The 15,188-nt window shown below is 46.8% G+C and overlaps 1 protein-coding gene across 8 annotated transcripts in view; it reads right to left on the reverse strand.

Moving 5' to 3' along the window:
* Positions 1-15,188, reverse strand: part of palld (palladin, cytoskeletal associated protein) — a 122,032-nt gene that overhangs the window by 49,569 nt on the left and 57,275 nt on the right. For 6 of the 8 annotated variants that reach the window (XM_045687649.2, XM_045687653.2, XM_045687655.2 and 3 more), the window contains 8 exons: positions 7,508-7,683; positions 7,333-7,393; positions 5,501-5,633; positions 4,918-4,986; positions 3,485-3,626; positions 3,328-3,351; positions 1,921-2,061; positions 528-915 (listed from right to left, as the gene is read on the reverse strand). In XM_045687649.2, coding sequence (XP_045543605.2) covers positions 528-915; positions 1,921-2,061; positions 3,328-3,351; positions 3,485-3,626; positions 4,918-4,986; positions 5,501-5,633; positions 7,333-7,393; positions 7,508-7,683 — 1,134 coding nt within the window. The remainder of the gene's footprint in view (positions 1-527; positions 916-1,920; positions 2,062-3,327; positions 3,352-3,484; positions 3,627-4,917; positions 4,987-5,500; positions 5,634-7,332; positions 7,394-7,507; positions 7,684-15,188) is intronic. The other 2 variants (XM_045687651.2, XM_045687658.2) reach the window with 1 other exon arrangement.

Consider the following 15,188-nt stretch of genomic DNA (forward strand, 5'->3'; position numbering starts at 1 on the left):
CAAGACATACACAAACCATACAAGGACAATAAATGCTCTACTGCAACAACACAGACATCATACTCACTGCCTTTAATAAAACACAGGGAGGCCACAGGGGGAGGCCATACAGAGAAAGCAGGGGCCCTGGTCGTGCATATAGGAGTCACACAGAGACAATAGGAGCCATCCATCAGAACAGAAGCCAATCTGTTTTCAGCCACAGAACAGCTGCCAGCCAGGCCAACTCTCTGGCACACAACAGAACACAGCACTGACATGGCACTGACACCATCATAAAGAGACCAGAATGCTTTTGTTCTGTAAATACTGGGATTCCCCTTGTAACCCTTTCAGAAGCAGAATACACCCAGATCACTGATCCACAATACAATCACTTATTATGAGAGTCATGGCGCCAGCTCAATCAGACATCACTTATGACAGCCCTCCTCTGGTGCAGTGGGATGCGGTGAGATGAGCAGGGAGGCAAGGGTAAGGAGAGTGGCAGGGTGGTGGCAGCATGGCAGGATGGAGGGTGTATTCACAGTTTGGGCTTGGTGGGCAGCGGAGGACCTTCCTTCACCGGGGCCGGAGACATCTTGGCTGGGCCTGGGAAGTCTGGCTGGGCCTCTCGGGGAGGCAGGCTGAAGGAGGGCTGAGGGGGGCTGGCAGGCCTGCCATTCTGCAGTGCCCAGTTGGCCCGGTCCTGACCCTGCACGTCGTGGTACATGTGAACAGGCTGCAGGCCCGACATGCTGGGCCAGATCTCCAGCTCGTTGACGTGGAAACCCTCGGCGCAGGTACTGGGTGGGACCTTGGGCGGAACCTCCAATAGGCTGATCTCTGTGGGCGGGGGAGGGGGAAAGGCCTGGGTGTCCTCGAAGACAGAGTCGTCCCCGGACGCCACACCATTCCTGACCGAGTCATACACCGCTAGAGGGAGAGAGACAAGAAGTGTCACACTACAGACATCTCCTCACACAGTGCACTAAAATAACCTGCAGCAGATCCCAGACTGCCCCACATCCCCCTCTTATAGCCTACTAAACATGGCAGTTCTATATTTAGTTTGGAATGTGATGTGATCTAAAGTAGCAGCTGTGTCCAGTCAGCCTGTTAGTCTGGGGGAGGTCTTGATGTAACCCCTGTTTATTTGGTCCTTGGATTTCCTCTGATTGCGTGGTGAACTGAGAGTACACAGAGTTATCAAAGAGAATAAACACATCTCCCTTCTCCCACACTGAGATAGTTGATCATCACCTAACTAACCTCCTCCCCCTCTACTACTCCCCCTCCTTCTCCTCTCCTCCTCTCTCCCTCTCCTCCTCCCCCTCTCCTCCTCCCCGTCTCCCCGTCTCCCCCTCCCCCACTCCCCCTCCTTCTCCTCGCCTCCTCTCTCCCTCTCCTCCTCCCCCTCTCCTCCTCCCCCACTCCCCCCTCCTTCTCCTCTCCTCCTCTCTCCCTCTCCTCCTCCCCCTCTCCCCCACTCCCCCTCCTTCTCCTCGCCTCCTCTCTCCCTCTCCTCCTCCCCCTCTCCTCCTCCCCCACTCCCCCTCCTTCTCCTCTCCTCCTCCCCCTCTCCTCCTCTCTTCCTCTCCTCCTCCCCCTCTCCGTCTCCTCCTCTCATCCTCATATAGATCCAGGATTATCCAGGATAATAAACAGGACCAGGACAGTCATCTGAACCAGAGGAAACCACACAGGGATACACTAGACCTCCCAGGCTGACTGTCTATTGGTAATCATTGATATGACGTAGAGCCAGACAGGCCCTCATACTTGACCCAGATGTACCAAAATTCTGCACAAACACTGTGCAAACTACAAACTCACATGCACTAAAGTTTAACTCAATTACACTTTAAGCAAATTCACCTACAAGTTGCTACAAGTTATAGAAACTGTGCTCAAGTTAATACAATAATGATGGTACCTCACCTGTGGGAGTGTTGAAGGCCCCTCCGGTGACAGAGAGTTGGGCTGTGCTGCTGACGGAGCCGTAAAGGTTGGTTGCAGTGCAGCAGAACTGACCTCCATCCTCTGGGAAGGCCTCTGCTATCACCAGCGTACAGATCTCCTCTGGAACAAACCAATCACAACTCTCATCACATACACTGTGGTGAATTAAACAACTAGCAGTGGCACAGTGTTGAAACTAACAGCAAAAAAGAAATACTGGTGGTCAGTATAAACAGGTTAGGGAAAGTTTGTAACAGTTGAATGAGACAGACAGTTAGACCGGTTTAATAGATGTTTACACAGCCATAGAAAGAGTGGAAGGTTTACTATCTATATGTTTGTAGTTGGAGGTAAGACAGACATAGATAGACAGGTAGACATTTGGTATGTACATGTTAAACAGGAGACTGACAATTAGATGTGACTCACTGCCAAGGAAGAGACTAAATATCAGACAGGGTATCAGGGTCGAGAGACAGACAAACAGAGACAGACAGACAGACCACTCTGAATGTGACAGGTGAAGTAGGAAAACATACACATACACAGACAGACAGATAGACATACCAACACATGTAGACACACAAACACACACACAAAGAAAAAGAGAAAGTGTGAGAGGGAGAAAGTGGGAGAGCTATGAGAGCTTGACGGTAACACCTGATGTACCTCTTTAGTCACGTCTCAAAGTGGAAAAGTCTCTTAGTAAATATGATTGTGTAAGAGATTGTGTTCGCCTCTCAGAGTTTATTACATTCCCTCTTGTTGTCCCAGACTGTTGTTTTGAGGCCTTCGTCAAATCCAGGTCAACAGTAGATGACATCATCACAGTGCCAAAGTGACAGCACAGACTGACACAACATACAGACTGACACAACATACAGACTGACACAACATACAGACTGAGACAACATACAGACTGACACAACATACAGACTGACACAACATACAGACTGAGACAACATACAGACTGAGACAACATACAGACTGAGACAACATACAGACTGACACAACATACAGACTGACACAACATACAGACTGAGACAACATACAGACTGAGACAACATACAGACTGAGACAACATACAGACTGACACAACATACAGACTGAGACAACATACAGACTGAGACAACATACAGACTGAGACAACATACAGACTGACACAACATACAGACTGAGACAACATACAGACTGAGACAACATACAGACTGAGACAACATACAGACTGACACAACATACAGACTGAGACAACATACAGACTGAGACAACATACAGACTGAGACCGGTTTGGATGCATGATGGAGCTGACGAGAGTAGACATATAGCAGTGACTATGTTGATGACAACATGCCTGAGAATGACATAGGAGGAAGTGAAGTAACTTACCTGGCTCTGCTGCAGACCGTGGCTCTGTGTTTCACATGATAATCAAAGGGAGAGAGGGAGAGGAGGGAGTAAGACTCATAAATCATTCAGTCCTTTTTTAACTTTTCGATGACCTCTCACACCAATAAGTATTCTGACTCTACTGAGAATGTCTCACTTTTCTGCAGGATGCGGAAGTCTGGAGAGTCCTGGATGACCTGTCCCTGTCTGAACCACTGGACCTGCAGAGGAAAGCTGCCTCGAACCCTGCACTCCAACACAACCACCTGACCCTCTGATGCCTGGGCATTCTGTAAGAGCTGGATGGGGAGAGAGACAGAGTTTTGAGGGAGGGAGGGAGGGAGGGGAGGGAGGGAGGGAGGGAGGGAGGGAGGGAGGGAGGGAGGGAGGGAGGGTGAGAGATGAGAGAGAGAGGGGGGGCAAGGTAAAGAGGAGAAAGAAACAGAGAGAAAGGGTCAGGGTTAGACAAACAGAGAGAGAACAAAGGAGAGGAGGAGAAAGAGACATCGGATGGAAGAAAGGAAGATTAAGAAAAAAAAGTGGGAGAAGAGGAAATTAATGAAGACATAGAGAGAGAGGAAGACAACACAGTGTCAGTAAGCAGAGCAGAACAGAACACCACACGTGGGAGTGGGAGGCCAGCAGACACTGACCCCATTTACAGCACTCTGTCTCACAAAAGGACAGGACAGAGAAGGGCTATCCAGACAATCCTGTGACAGCTTCTAGTGTTGCAATCAGAGAGGCAGGAAACCATCCGTTGAGAGGCCAAGGCAGGGGCCAACGGCAGCATTGTGTTACCTCTCCAACCAGTCAACAGGTCTCACAGTGAAAGGACTCATCCTGTCTATCAGCAACAGAAACTCTCTCGTTGTGTGTGTACTGTGTGTGAATCAGTGCCTCTCTTTGTGAGTGTATGAACTGGGTTTTGCAATGTGACTGAATATATTGGGACGACCTGGGTGAAATGTGTGTGTGTGTGTGTTTACAAGTGTGTGCGTATGTGTGTTTCAGTGTGTGTGTGTGTGTGTGTGTGTGTGTGTGTGTGTGTGTGTGTGTGTGTGTGTGTGTGTGTGTGTGTGTGTGTGTGTGTGTGTGTGTGTGTCTATGCCTATGTGTGTGTGCAACCGCCAGGGTGACATCACACCCCTGACTTCACCCAAAAAGAGCACATATTCTCATTGAGATGAAGCCCTACAGCTCCTGGAGGAGGGGGTGAAGACAAACAAATGTCTTTCTGTAACGAGCTGGAAAATGATTTGTAGTCTGCAGGGCTGGATGGGAGTGAGACCCTCCTGACCCATGTCGGTTTGGCAGGCCTGTTTGATGCGCTGCCTCACATCCCACCAGCACACAGACCATGACGTATGGCCTGAGGTGGGCTGAGGGAGGAGGGGAGGAGCAGTTGTAGGTTCCAGAATGGTTAGAGCAGGAGACAGAAACTTTCTGGCTGCACTCCTTCAAATGGAATGTTTTATCTGGCCCCCGCCCGTCTTACACTGTGTTATTACAGGGAGATGCAGCGTGCGGGTGTCTGCATTTATGTGTGTGTGATGCACAACTTTTCCATAACTCCAAATGTAGTCTTACCTTGGTAAAGATAGGGGGCGCTGTAAGAGGACCACCACCTCCATATAGTGAAGAAACTGGACTCTGCATCTGGAGGACAAGATAGAGAGATGTAATCTGACCATAAAGTATCCATCTTGAGAACACCTGCTGTTGTTATTCATAATGACCCTTCCAGATCGTATACTGCTGTGTGTGTGTGTGTGTGTGTGTGTGTGTGTGTGTGTGTGTGTGTGTGTGTGTGTGTGTGTGTGTGTGTGTGTGTGTGTGTGTGTGTGTGTGTGTGTGTGTGTGTGTGTGTGTGTGTGTGTGTGTGTGTGTGTGTGTGGTGTGTGTGTGTGTGTGTGTGTGTGTGTGTGTGTGTGTGTGTGTGTGTGTGTGTGTGTGTGTGTGTGTGTGTGTGTGTGTGTGTGTGTGTGTGTGTGTGTGTGTGTGTGTGGTGTGTGTGTGTGTGTGTGTGTGTGTGTGTGTGTGTGTGTGTGTGTGTGTGTGTGTGTGTGTGTGTGTGTGTGTGTGTGTGTGTGTGTGTGTGTGTGTGTGTGTGTGTGTGTGTGTGTGTGTGTGTGTGTGTGTGTGTGTGTGTGTGTGTGTGTGTCTCTCCTACCCGGTGTGGGGGTGCAGATAGGACCAGGGTGGAGCGGTGAGGTACAGCCTCAGGGCTCTTGGGTGAAGGTGAACGAATGGACAGGGAGATTGAAGTTGTCTTCTTCTGGACACTAAAACAGACAGCATTAGGTCTGTTCATAGCCATTTAGAGAGAGAAAACAAAACTGTGCAGTAAATGTATAATTACTACTCTTTGCAATAATTGTCTGCTCTCACACACATCTGATGCTATAAACACACAAAGCCGTCAATTTACACCTTATAAATGACTTTGGACCATATGAAAATGGACTAAGATGATGTCACTGAGAATGAGAGCCAAGACGTTAATGTGTAAACAGAAGAGCGGATGAAGGAGTAGTGAAGGCAGAGTGAAGACAGGGAGGGACAGGTGGGAGATACACAGAGAGATAATGACAGAGACAGAGAGAGACAAGGCAAGAAGGGCCTTCTATGCCATCAAAAGGGACATAAAATGTGGCATACCAATTAGGGTCTGGCTAAAAATACTTGAATCAGTTAAAGAACCCATTGCCCTTTATGGTTGTGAGGTCTGGGGTCCGCTCACCAAGCAAGAATTCACAAAATGGAATAAACACCAAATTGAGACTGCATGCAGAATTTTGCAAAACTATCCTCCGTGTACAATGTAAAACACCAAATAATGCATGCAGAGCAGAATTAGGCAGATAACCTCTAATTATCAAAATCCAAAAAAGAGGCGTTCACTTCTACAACCACCTAAAAGGAAGCAATTCCCAAACCTTCCATAACAAAGCCATCACCTACAGAGAGATGAACCTGGAGAAGAGTCCCCTAAGCAAGCTGGTCCTGGGGCTCTGTTCACAAACACAAATAGACGCCACAGAGCCCCAGGACAGCAACACAATTAGACCCAAACCAAAAAACTACGCAAACTAGAATGCTATTTGGCCCTAAACAGAGAGTACACAGTGGCAGAATACCTGACCACTGTGACTGACCAAAACTTAAGGAAAGCTTGACTATGTACAGACTCAGTGAGCATAGCCTTGCTATTGAGAAAGGCCGCTGTAGGCAGACCTGGCTCTCAAGAGAAGACAGGCTATGTGCACACTGCCCACAAAATGAGGTGGAAACTGAGCTGCACTTCCTAACCTCCTGCCCAATGTATGACCATATTATAGACACATACTTCCCTCAGATTACACAGACCCATAAAGAATTTGAAAACAAACCCCATATCTATTAGGTGAAATACCACAGTGTGCCATCACAGCAGAAAGATGTGTGACCTGTTGCCACAAGAAAAGGTCAACCAGTGGAGAACAAACACCATTGTAAATACAACCCATATTTATGTTTATTTATTTCCCCTTTTGTACTTTAACCATTTGCACATAATATGACATTTGAAATGTCTTTATTATTTTTTGAACTTTTGTGAGTGTTTACTGTTCATTTTTGTATTGTTTATTTCATTTTGTTTATTATATATTTCACTTGCTTTGGCAATGTAAACATATGTTTCCCATGTCAATAAAGCCCTTAAATTGAATTTAATTGAGAAAGAGAGAGGGAGGAGGCAGCCCCCCAGAGACCTCTCATTATCTAAATGACCCAGAGTTTCACTGGCCAGGGTTATAAGGTAAATCGACAGGTTTATAGGGCGAGTTAAATTATAGCAAGCAGCTAGCCTGATTACCACCTGGAGTTAACCTTGACCCAACCACAGGGTTAGGAAGGGGTTAAGGCTCTCAAGGTGAGGGGTGGTGAGAGGTTCATGCTGAGACACAGGCATGCACACACGCACGCATTCATGCACACACACACACACACACACAAACATACTGAGGCATGGCTCCTGATCTGGACTTGGACACTTCTCCTTCTGAGTCGGAGGATGAAGCACCTGAACAGAGGTACAGAGGGATGAGAAATAGAGACCTTTCAATGAGAGTTGTCTGTACATTCATTCAAATGACAGGAATTGAATAACAGTGAGTCCAGAGGTAGTAGCAGTTACCCTGGATGTAGACCTCTGCCGAGGTGTTGTCAGCCCCCTGGCTGTTGGAGGCCACGCAGGTGTAGCGTCCCGTGTCGTCCTCGAAGGCCTCAGCGATCACCAGCGTGTGTAGGGCACCATCCCTCCAGATCTGGATGTCAGGACAGTGGTGCAGCTCCCGCCCCTCACAGAACCACCTGGACACACACAGAGATAACGGTCACTTAAATACCATTATACAAACAGCCATAGGCCCTACCAATGTGTTGATACAAGTAAGAGCCATCACTCAAGATAAAACTATTTAATTCATTTCAGATTAGCGGTTATAATCAAGACTGTGAAGAATGTGGTCTGCCAATCAGAGTAATTAATCAGATTACTGTAAACCCCCCTCCAAACGCACCCACACACCTGAGCACTGCCAGACAGACACCGACACTCATCTGTGATACATTGGTTTTGGGATCATTGAGATCTTTCATGGTTTCCATTAAAATGTTATCCAACCTCAGTTTATGTGTGGCTACGGTTTATACTGTGCATTCATTTATGAGTCCCATTTTTCACTTCTCTCAACACCATGTCCACTGTGAGGTGTAGATACAAAGTCGTATTAGACTTTTTCTCACACATATGCCTTCACAGACACCTCTACCCTCTGGGCATGTCTCAAAGAGTGTTTCTGTACCTGCTCAAGCTCAGCCATGAGGCAATGACAAAACACAGAGTTACAGGAAACAGGCATATCCCCTCCTTCTCCACCCCCAGACGTCTGAGTTTCTGCCTGGGCTGGAGCGTGGCCTGGTGGGACCTGCCTTGCTCGATACCCCTTCAGAGGGCTTCACTCAATTCTCCCCTCTCTGGATCGCAGGAGGCATAAGACAGTCTACAGACAGTCTACCACACTAAACAGGCCTAAAATAGTCTACAGACTGTCTACCACACTAAACAGGCATGAGACAGCCTACCAGACTAGACAGGCCTCAGACAGTCTACCACACTAAACATGCATGAGACCATCTATTACAGCAAACAGGCCTAAAATAGTCTACAGACTGTCTATCACAAGAAACAGAAAGGAGACAGTCTACCAGACCCAATCTGTCTCATCTCTGTTCACAGAGCCGATGATCAAACCAACCACTACTGATGCCACGTCACCACTTCAAACACAGCCACAATATTCCCAGAACCATCTCACTCCTGCTTCTCCATGTTTTTGCTCCTCCTATAAAATGAGAGCACATGCTCCTATACAGCTGTAACTGTATTGCCCATTAACCCCAGCAGTGAGAGGAGAAGGAGGAGTAGCAGGAGGAGGAGGAGCAGGAATTCAGAATGGAGGAAGCACAGCTGTTCCGTTCCGCCGATGGCAGACCTCGGGAGATTCCAGCCTTTCTGGAACGCTGTATAAAATGCCCTGCATTCCTCTGCCTGGCTATTATACACTTAACATTATACCCTCACTTCACCCTGCCAGTCAGATGCCAGGACAGACAGACAGACACAGACAGACAGACAGACAGACAGACAGACAGACAGACAGACAGACAGACAGACAGACAGACAGACAGACAGACAGACAGACAGACAGACAGACAGACAGACAGACATCACTTAATCCCCTATGATTTACACCTGACGTGAGAGAGATGCTGAGAGAAGAAAGGGATGGAGAAAGTGAATGAGAGTGCTGGGTAGAACAAGAGTATGGATGAGTGGTGTGTCAGGCAGGCTCTGACAGGACAACTGCATACACAACACTCTGTCATTATCGAAACGGGATCGCACAACACAATTCATTAGCACCACTGGCAGGTGGATGAGCCAAAGGGATTTAGTCATAATATTCTGACTGTCAGACTGCACTTAACTGGATGAGCAAAAGGGTTATTCCCTGTTATAGCTACAGTTGAAGTCGGAAGTTTACATACACCTGAGCCAAAAACATTTAAACTCAATTCCTGACATTTAAGCCAAGTAAAAATGTCCTGTCTTAGGTCAGTTAGGATCACCACTTTATTTTAAGAATGTGAAATGTCAGAAAAATAGCAGAGAGGATGATTTATTTCAGCTTTTATTTCTTTCATCACATTCCCAGTGGGTCAGAAGTTTACATACACTCAATTAGTATTTGGTAGCATTGCCTTTAAATTGTTTAACTTGGGTCAAACGTTTCAGGTAGCCTTCCACAAGCTTCCCACAATAAGTTGGGTGAATTTTGGCCCATTCCTCCTGACAGAGCTGGTGTAACTGAGTCAGGTTTGTAGGCCTCCTTGCTCGCACACACTTTTTCAGTTCTGCCCACAAATTTTCTATGGGATTGAGGTCAGGGCTTTGTGATGGCCACTCCAATACCTTGACTTTGTTGTCCTTAAGCCATTTTGCCACAACTTTGGAAGTATGCTTGGGGTCATTGTCCATTTGGAAGACCCATTTGCGACCAAGCTTTAACTTCCTGACTGATGTCTCGAGATGTTACTTCAAAATATCCACATAATTTTCCTTCCTCATGAAGCGATCTATTTTGTGAAGTGCACCAGTCCCTCCTGCAGTAAAGCACCCCCACAACATGATGCTTCCACCCCCGTGCTTCACGGTTGGGATGGTGTTCTTCAGCTTGCAAGCCTCCCCCTTTTTCCTCCAAAGATAGCGATGGTCATTATGGCCAAACAGTTCTATTTTTGTTTCATCAGACCAGAGGACATTTCTCCAAAAACTACGATCTTTGTCCCCATGTGCAGTTGCAAACCGTAGTCTGGCTTTGTTATGGCGGTTTTGGAGCAGTGGCTTCTTCCTTGCTGAGCGGCCTTTCAGGTTATGTCGATTTAGGACTCGTTTTACTGTGGATATAGATACTTTTGTACCTGTTTCCTTCTGCATCTTCACAAGGTCCTTTGCTGTTGTTCTGGGATTGATTTGCACTTTTTGCACCAAAGTATATTCATCTCCAGGAGACAGAACGCGTCTCCTTCCTGAGCGGTATGACGGCTGCGTGGTCCCATGGTGTTTATACATGCGTACTATTGTTTGTACAGATGAACGTGGTACCTTCAGGCTTTTGGAAATTGCTCCCAAGGATGAACCAGACTTGTAGAGGTCTTGGCTGATTTATTTCAAATGATGTCAGTTCGCCTATCAGAAGCTTCTAAAGCCATGACATCATTTTCTGGAATTTTCCAATCTGTTTAATGGCACAGTCAACTTAGTGTATGTAAACTTCTGACCCACTGGAATTGTGACACAGTGAATAATAAGTGAAATAATCTGTCTGTAAACAATTGTTGGAAAAATGACTTGTGTCATGCACAAAGTAGATGTCCTAACCGACTTGCCAAAACTATAGTTTGTTAACAAGAAATTTGTGGAGTGGTTGAAAAATGAGTTTTAATGACTCCAACCTAAGTGTATGTAAACACAACTGTATGTCTTAGCATGGTAAGCAAGGCTAGTCATAAGCCTACACTTGGGGACATTCAGCTGTCCCCATAGGAGAAAGGTATTTGGTTCCAGGGAGGAGACGTTTTGGTTCCACGTAAAACCCTTTTGGGTTGCATGTAAAACCCTGTGGAAAGGGTCCTATATGTAACCCAAAAGTGTTCTACCTGGAACCAAATAGGCTTCTTCAAATGCTTCCACTATGGGGACAGCCGAAGAACCCGTTTAGGTTCTAGATAGCGCCTTTTTTTCTAAGAGTGTGCTATAACTGGGACTGCTCTGAACTGTTTCTACAACCACTGCTTTACCCTTAGTAATGACCTAGTCTCGATACCAGTCGTGTGTCTTAGCATGGTTAGCGAGGCTAGTCATAACCCTATATTGTGACGGCATTGAACTGCTCCTACTGCTACAGCTCTAATATTAACCTCTCGTAACTGGGTTCTCTTCCTTATTTCCTGATTAAGTGAAATGAAGGAAAGTTAGCCACAGCCTATCGTCCAGCAAGACAGTTGGGTTAAATGTGTTAAATGATAGGAAACAGATCAGGGCTGTTAGTGACACGAGGCCTCGAGCAGGGAGGAAGGGAGGCCTTGTGTTATCCAGCAGCAGCAGCATGTCATCCACACAGGCAGCTGGAGGCCAAGAGTCAGCCATGCTCCAAACATCCACAGCTATCTCCACTGTACTGATGAGACAGACCGTGACAAACATGCCAAGCCTTTGTACAGCACTCTTCCTTCTACCCAAGAACATGGGTTTGCTGTTTGATCTGTTTTTAATGCTCAGTAATATCAAAGGCTTGTGTTGAGGCACTGAAACAGTTACAGGGATACAGTGCACTGAGCTGACAGCAGCAGGCAATTGCAAGTCTTGATTGTTTGAGCAAAGCAATATGTCTGCGTGGTTCAGGATCCATTTCTCACATTATGACAACGGGGAAGAAATAACTAAATAACTTGGTTGGTTAAAATCCATCTTCTGGGAATTAGCTCTGAATTAAAAATCAAGGCGATTTGTGTTTTCTTTTGCTCTCATGCCAAACTGTTTCTGTTGAGTCCCCATTTCTCTATGATAATCACAATGACTCGTAGTCTCCCTCAGATTCTCAGTGCCACATGCTCCCAGTTTGAAGTATCCCATACTGCATACACTCCACTTTAGCTGTAACAGAATCATTTGGACTATACATTCACTAGAGGGTACACTTAATATAGAGGGAAAGAGAGTAGAGCAGAGTAGGCAGCCAGGAGCTGATGTTCAACCTAACAGGCAGCCAGAACTGCAGAGTAAACTTAACCCACTCCCAGTGAGCACCACAATAAAACCTCATATTAATCAAACCCTAATGACCTGCTATTATGTATGATTACCGAGGAAACTCATTTAGAAACAGACTATCTGCAATGTTCCTTGTTTAAACCCCACTCCATGTAACTCCGTTTAGCCAGGCACTGTGGAATGTGCTGAACATGACTCTCTGTTCCTTCTCACTGTTCTCACTGTTCCTTCTCACTGTTCCTTCTCACTGTTCCTTCTCACTGTTCCTTCTTACTGTTTGTTCCTTCTTACTGTTCTCACTGTTCCTTCTTACTGTTCCTTCTTACTGTTTGTTCCTTCTCACTGTTCCTTCTCACTGTTCCTTCTCACTGTTCCTTCTTACTGTTCCTTCTCACTGTTTGTTCCTTCTCACTGTTCCTTCTCACTGTTCCTTCTTACTGTTCCTTCTCACTGTTCCTTCTTACTGTTCCTTCTCACTGTTTGTTCCTTCTCACCGTTTGTTCCTTCTCACCGTTTGTTCCTTCTCACCGTTTGTTCCTTCTCACCGTTTGTTCCTTCTCACCGTTTGTTCCTTCTCACTGTTTGTTCCTTCTCACCGTTTGTTCCTTCTCACTGTTCCTTCTTACTGTTCCTTATTACTGTTCTCACTGTTCCTTCTCACTGTTCTCACTGTTCCTCCTTGCTATTCTCACTGTTCCTTCTCACCGTTCCTCCTCACTATTCTTGTAACTGTTCCGTAACTACAGATGATGGGAGATGGGAAGCAAGTACAGGGTGAGGATTTAATAACAAATAGACATGAAACTAAAAAAGAACAGCGCCTGGACAAGAGAAACAAAAAAACATCAATGCAGCCAGGGGAATGAAACTGAGGAAGTGACAGATATAGGCGAGGCAATTAATGACGTGATGGAGTCCAGGTGAACGATGAAGCACTGGTGCGCGTCACGATGGTGACAGGTGTGCGTAATGATGAGCAGCCTGGCGACCTCGAGCGACAGAGAGGGGGAGTGGGAGCAGACGTGTCATTCTCACTGTTCAGATGGAGCAGCACTGGGCTGGGCTGACTGGTCCAGATGTGGCCTAGCAGCTGTGGGTACTGTGGGTGTGGGTGTGAGAGCAGGACGCAGCCACCATGTAAAAATGACCTTTAATGATCTGAACGATAGCCCTTCATTAACACACCCTTCACCTTCACCATCCTATTACACACCCTGTAGTACAATAACATTAGGAAACACACTCTGGTCCACACACACACACACACACACACACACACACACACACACACACACACACACACACACACACACACACACACACTGGCTGGGTGTGTAGCTAGAAGAAATTACCTGAGTGTTTTATCCTGGCCTCTCCTTTCCTCTCCCACCCCTAGGCCCCAAGCCAGACGACTTCCAGACATCCCCCACAACCCTCCCCCACAACCCTCCCCCACACACACATGCACTAACCCTACTTCATCAGAACCTTGACTACACCCCTCTGTCCATCAGAACAGCTGCTCCTACCAGCTTTCCAAATAAACCTGAGGTGACTTGAGTTCTGTACAGTATCCAACAGTTGGATTTATCAGAGGGAGTGGGGCGTAGGAGAGCTGGTTATTTTAAATGTGCCTCATTGAGGCGTAAAATAGTATCTGTTACACAACACATCGATGTAAACACAAAGGCTGATCCACCAAAAATGCTAAAAATTGCAAGCCATGACAAGAAAGTTGAATTGTGAAGGGTGAGATAAAACCATCCACAAAACTATCCTCGGTCTTCTCTGGTGCGTACCGAGGGCCACAGTCACCTCATCTGACCCTGTCGTTAATTGCTGCTGTTGATGGAAAGATTTACAGAGCGAAGCTCAGTTTCACCACAAGACCAAAAAGCCATAAGAGCCGAGAGAGAGAGAGACTGTTAGGTTTCGTAAACGGCTGATTCAGACTTGAAATCACAGAACAATACAAAGTAATTTGGGGAGAGGGAGAGAGATGCCCTTGAATGGATTCCATCAGTACAGAGGCACAGAGGGTTAGAGGCAGAACACACCCACCACCCAAAAGTGTATATGAGGATAGAGCATGTACGGCATGCATAATGCTCAGTCTCTCCTCAAATGGTGACCACAGGAATCAAGCAAAGAAAAAAACTGGACTAGAGTTAAGGAGCAACACTTATGTCTTTATTCATAATTACAAACTGCACCATGAAGTTGAAATAAAACCAGCCAACAGTGAATTTTAGACCAACATGTTTTATATCAAAAAGTATTCAATAATGCCCTTGGAAGAGTTTCAAAGACAGGCCAAGACCACAGTCTGTAAAGTTCTCAAGTCAGCTTGTTTTTTGTTTAAAAAACTCTCCAAACACACACACATACAGTACAGTATACATGCACACTCTCAGACCCACCTACACTCTCAGACCCACCTACACTCGCAGACCCACCTACACTCTCAGACCCACCTACACTCGCAGACCCACCTACACTCACAGACCCACCTACACTCGCAGACCCACCTACACTCTCAGACCCACCTACACTCGCAGACCCACCAACACTCGCAGACCCACCTACACTCGCAGACCCACCAACACTCGCAGACCCACCTACACTCGCAGACCCACCTACACTCGCAGACCCACCTACACTCGCAGACCCACCAACACTCGCAGACCCACCTACACTCGCAGACCCACCTACACTCACAGACCCACCTACACTCACAGACCCACCTACACTCGCAGACCCACCTACACTCGCAGACCCACCTACACTCGCAGACCCACCTACACTCGCAGACCCACCTACACACTCAGACCCACCTACACTCGCAGACCCACCTACACTCTCAGACCCACCTACACTCGCAGACCCACCAACACTCGCAGACCCACCTACACTCGCAGACCTACCTACACTCACAGACCCACCAACACTCGCAGACCCACCAACACTCGCAGACCCACCT

Source organism: Salmo salar, chromosome 10 (genome assembly GCF_965601325.2).
Source record: "Salmo salar chromosome 10, fSalSal1, whole genome shotgun sequence".
NCBI lineage: Eukaryota > Metazoa > Chordata > Actinopteri > Salmoniformes > Salmonidae > Salmo > Salmo salar.